The sequence below is a fragment of the Sinocyclocheilus rhinocerous genome, unplaced genomic scaffold (genome assembly GCF_001515625.1).
Source record: "Sinocyclocheilus rhinocerous isolate Xijiao unplaced genomic scaffold, SAMN03320098_v1.1 scaffold824, whole genome shotgun sequence".
NCBI lineage: Eukaryota > Metazoa > Chordata > Actinopteri > Cypriniformes > Cyprinidae > Sinocyclocheilus > Sinocyclocheilus rhinocerous.
The window spans coordinates 350,771-355,761 of NW_015628342.1; the positions used below are offsets into that span (position 1 = coordinate 350,771).

At 33.5% G+C, this 4,991-nt stretch overlaps 2 protein-coding genes across 4 annotated transcripts in view; one reads left to right on the forward strand and one right to left on the reverse strand.

The window, feature by feature from the left end:
• nars1 (asparaginyl-tRNA synthetase 1) overlaps nt 1-532 on the reverse strand; it is a 34,649-nt gene extending 34,117 nt beyond the window's left edge. For all 3 annotated transcript variants that reach the window (XM_016548954.1, XM_016548953.1, XM_016548952.1), the window contains exon 1: nt 355-532. In XM_016548954.1, the coding sequence (XP_016404440.1) occupies nt 355-523 (169 nt within the window). In that variant the 5' untranslated portion in view covers nt 524-532. The remainder of the gene's footprint in view (nt 1-354) is intronic.
• A 3,941-nt stretch (nt 533-4,473) lies between these two features.
• The window catches only part of txnl1 (thioredoxin-like 1), a 10,071-nt gene continuing 9,553 nt past the window's right edge, over nt 4,474-4,991 (forward strand). Inside the window, exon 1 of the mRNA XM_016548956.1 lies at nt 4,474-4,709. Within this exon, the coding sequence (XP_016404442.1) occupies nt 4,612-4,709 (98 nt within the window). The 5' untranslated portion in view covers nt 4,474-4,611. The remainder of the gene's footprint in view (nt 4,710-4,991) is intronic.

A 4,991-nucleotide genomic window follows, 5' to 3' on the forward strand; every position in this document is an offset into this window, starting at 1 on the left:
ACTCCTGTAAAAAACATTAAAAATCGTTCTGATCCCAAAATTTTGACCGGTAGTGTGTGTGTGTATATATATATATATATATATATATATTAATGTAGAACAGTGATATAAATGAAAACCGCGGTGGTGTATTGGGATTTTATGTAGTATATTGATCCATATAAAAACATTATTGGTGGTATATTGAATAACACACATAGATAAGATATAGTACGTGTTGTGTACTGCAGTATGTATAAGTACAGTATGTGTAGTATAGATCAGTTTATAGAGTAATAATACGATCTGACGCAACCCTGCAGTCAATCGCATCATCATCATCTTCATCACCACCAAAATCATCTTCAAACTCACTGATCGACATCTGAGCGACGCTCTCGTCCGCCATATCACGCTCTGTAGGCCGCAGAAGAGTTGAGTCCGGTTCGGTTCGGAGTTGTTTTGAGGTAAATGCTCCGTTAAACGGTTCCGTCGTCTCGCTTCCTGTCACTGCACACACGCGCACGAGCCACTGGCGACGCATGCGCGCAGGCGCGAGCCGTTCTACGCTGTCGCTTCAGCCGGGGATTGGTCCGTTCGCAAGATGACGCTTTTTCGGGGAAGCTGATTGGTTGGGGTGAGGTAAGGGGGCGGGAGTTTGAATAAGGGCGAGTAGAATTGGTTGTTTTCTGACGTCCGTCAGTCACTAAACCTGTTTTTGCACAAACATTACATAATATCCAGGCAGCATTTTTTTTTATTTATTTTTTTCATAATTTAAAATTGTAATTTTTAAAAGCTGCATGAAATATATGTTTGAAATAGAAAACATATTTAGTTTCAACCTTCATATACCAAATGTATATTTAAAAATGTTTTGCAGGTGTAAGAAAACACACTTCCAAGCTTACATTTAAGCAAATCCAAATGTGGATAGCCTACTACAGATCAAAACAGAATTTATAATGATTTAATAATGTTTAATTTTATACATAATTTAAATATATATTAGTATTTTATAAATATATATATATATATATATATGTCTGTATTAACTTATATACAGTGTTTATGTGTTATAGACAACAAATAAAGTGTTTCTTCAAATGTATTTTCTTGGATTGAAATATATAGTGCAAAATACATTTTTAATGCTTTTCAAATATGTATTTATATATTTACATTACATTTACATTTAGTCATTTAGCAGATGCTTTTATCCAAAGTGACTTACAAATGAGGACAATAGAAGCAATTCAACAAGAGAGCGATGATATACAAGTGCTATAACAAGTCTCAGTTAGCTTAACACAGTACACATAGCAAGGTTTTTTTTATATTATATAATAAATAAATAAAAAAACAGATAGAATAGAAAAAGAATAGAGCAAGCTAGTGTTAGAGGCCTTTTTTGCTTTTTGTTAATTGTACAATAAATAAAAAAAAACAAATAGAATACAAAAAGATTAGAAAAGCTAGTGTCTCTCTATATATATATATACAGTGGGTACGGAAAGTATTCAGACCCCCTTAAATTTTTCACTCTTTGTTATATTGCAGCCATTTGCTAAAATCATTTAAGTTAATTTTTTTTCCTCAACAAAAAATAGCCAAAAATATATTGGAAGAAAACATATTTATGTAAATATATTTATAAACATATTTTAGAAAACTTTTTATATTTTGTTTAGTTTTTTGGCCATTTTTGTATATTTTGATATATATCTAAAAATATTTTATTTTATTTATGTATTTATTTATTTATATATATATATATTTTTTTTTTGCTGCTGCATGGGTATCCAAAACTCTCAGAAGATTTTTGCTGATACCCAAAACCAAATAATAAAACAAAATGTACCCAAAATTTTCTCTGAGGTTGACAGAAGAAACTAAAGGAGAGGAAAAAGCAGGAGACCATGTGATGATTCTAAAAAATTAGCAGGGTTTATTTAATAATTTTAGCTACGTATGTTTCAATGCTCAGACTGTGCCTGAAATTCCTCCTGTACTTCATCTGGACTTCGTCCTGTACTTCATCTGACCAGAGCAAATTCAACAAGTGCTATTATACCAAAGCAAAATCACCGGGAGAGAAAATCACTGCTTCACAACATTGTCCTGTGATGTTAAAATCCACCTTTAAAATGGAGACAATATCCCTCGAAACCTCACAATCATAAGATTAAACAACAATCAGAACTAGAGCAAGAGGAAAATAGTAAGTAATATAACAACACACATGCAGGCTGCTATTGAATATCCTTAAATCCTTCAATACTTTAGTCAAAATGTCTGTGTCTGTATGATAAAACATCAAATACATGATTAGAAAACTTTAGGTACTATAAAACACCAAAGTATTTATTAAACAAATGTGCAGATGTGTTCATTCAGTACTGAATGTGTGTGTGTTGTGTATGTAATCTACATCTCTTCATCACAACAGTGAACTTTCCTCATCCCATCTCAACCATCTCCAGCTCCACATAAGCAGACCACGGCTTTTCTTTCCTCCTCGTGCAGATCTGTGGTTCGGCAAACATAGAAAAGACACACGCATTCATTCACTAATAGACTTGATTCTCAGGAATCATTCATGTCTGTCGTGCAAACAGTTAATCGGTTTATGTTTATAAGGTTATTTTGTGTCAAGTCTTACGCGTTCGCAGCAGTGCAGCTGACAGATGGCATACAGCAGCACAGTACAGTACAGACTCATTTCCAGGGAAAAGGTGCTTTCAAAAAGCACTGCAAAATCCTCATCCAAGCGCTGAAACAACACCAGCAATGCATTCAACAAGTCATATTGCATATTTAACAACAGAAAATCCCAGTAAAACAGTCAATCCTTACATTGTGCCTGTGTAAATCTCACTACCTTAATACTAGGGTGTTTGTGGGGTGTTGTGGGTATTTTTTAGTATTTTGGTTCTTAGCTCATTACATTGTTGCATGTTTTTCCCACTCACTACTGTACTGTTAGATGTATGCATGCATTTATTTATTTGTATTTATTTATTATTTACATTTATATTAATTCAATTTTTTATTATATTGTTTTAAATTAAATATACATAAAACATATAAAAATAGTATCAAATTAAAATATTTAGTTTTTTAAATAGTTGGATTTTTAAAAAAATATTATTTATTTGTAATATTTTAATTTTATTTAATTTTTTTTTTACACTGACTGCTTTACTCCAGGACACATGACACCGTTCCTCAACAGGTGGAGTTACTGTGAAATGATCTGATCTTGAGTTATGATATGAATATACCTGATCTTGTCTTCCCTTCAAGGAAGAAAGCTTTGTTAACTCCTTATTTTTCTTAGGTAAGGAGGCCACGTCAAATCTCCTTTTTTGTGCTTTCTTCTCTGAAAGACAAACAAACAAAACATACGGATAAATAAGCAAACCTACAAATAAACACTTAAATTCAGTTTTATTTTCACATATACATACTGTTTCATAGCAGAGAAACACACGATCATCCTAATTATGCTATTTTGATAGATCAGCCAATGGTAAATGATTTATAGAGTAACGTTATAATGGTCGAAATCTAGCAACCAAATTAACAGTTGATTCTTAACATGTTATATTCTATAATATATTCCTAGTGCAAAAACACACCGTAGTCAGCGCTCGTCTGGTTCAGCGCAACTAATGAAATCAGGAATACAACCATCCCAGTTCTGATCCTGCTCATGTTGTGGTCGCGTTAAATCGATCCGTAACCATGGCAACTTAGAAGAAAAAAAAAAATAATTTGTCCTGGAACAGGAGAATATGCGATTTATAATAAAAATAGTATCAAATTAAAATATTTAGTTTTTTAAATAGTTGGATTTTTAAAAAAATACTATTTATTTGTAATATTTTAATTTTATTTAATTTGTATATTTAGTTTAATCTTATTTTTATTATATTTTATTAATAATTTAAAATTAGATATGTGTATATATTTAATAGTGTACAATTAAAATATTTTTTAATATATTTTTTAATGATTGTATTTTTTATAATATTTATTTTTAATATTTTAACACTTTATTTCAATTTAGAAAAAAAAAAAAAAAAATTGTCCTGGAACAGGAGAATATGCGATTTATAATCTTATGTATTATTTTATTTAATTTTTTATTTATTTTGTTTACTTTTGTTTTTGTAGTCCACTCAGTTTTGGAGTGCGCTTGTTCATTTTACTCGACAGTATGAATATCATGGTACCTTTATACCATAATAATATTTTTAATCATTTTCATTTAAATAAACATTAATAAAATATTCACATAGATACAAATACAATGATTTAAATAAATAAAAACATAAAATGCGCTTCGAATTAAAGTTATTTGGACCTCGCGACAGTTGGTTTGCGACACCTCATGAACGGTTCCCAGGCACCGCCCCCTCTGACGAAAACAGGCCGGTTGACCAATCACAAACGGGAAGAGTCGTTTGTGATTGGTCAGTCCGACTACTATCGTCATCACTACACAGGAAGTGTGATCCGGGTGAAGCGTCGTGCCGCGCCGAGCCCCTCAGTGATTTTGGATCAATCTGAGCGATCAGAAGCGATTAATAGCGCTAATCAGCGATTCGTTCCCCGTGTGTTTGAGTCATGGTCGGGGTGAAGGTGATCGGGAATGACTCGGAGTTCCAGGCGGAGCTGAGCGGCGCCGGATCCAGGCTGGCCGTGGTGAAGTTCACCATGAGCGGGTGAGTGAGTCTGTGTGAGGCCGCTGCAGCCGAACCTAACAGAACCGAGAACACACACACACACACACACACACCCACACACACCTGACGGGGCTCTGAGAGCACAGACAGACGCGCCAGAAACCCGAGTGAACGGGGGACAAGAACTGAACCAACACCGGCATGACTTAGCAAAACACACACACACACACACACACACACACACACACACACACACACACAGACAGCTAATGGGTCAGACAGACAGACAGAATGATAGATAGATAGATAGATAGATAGATA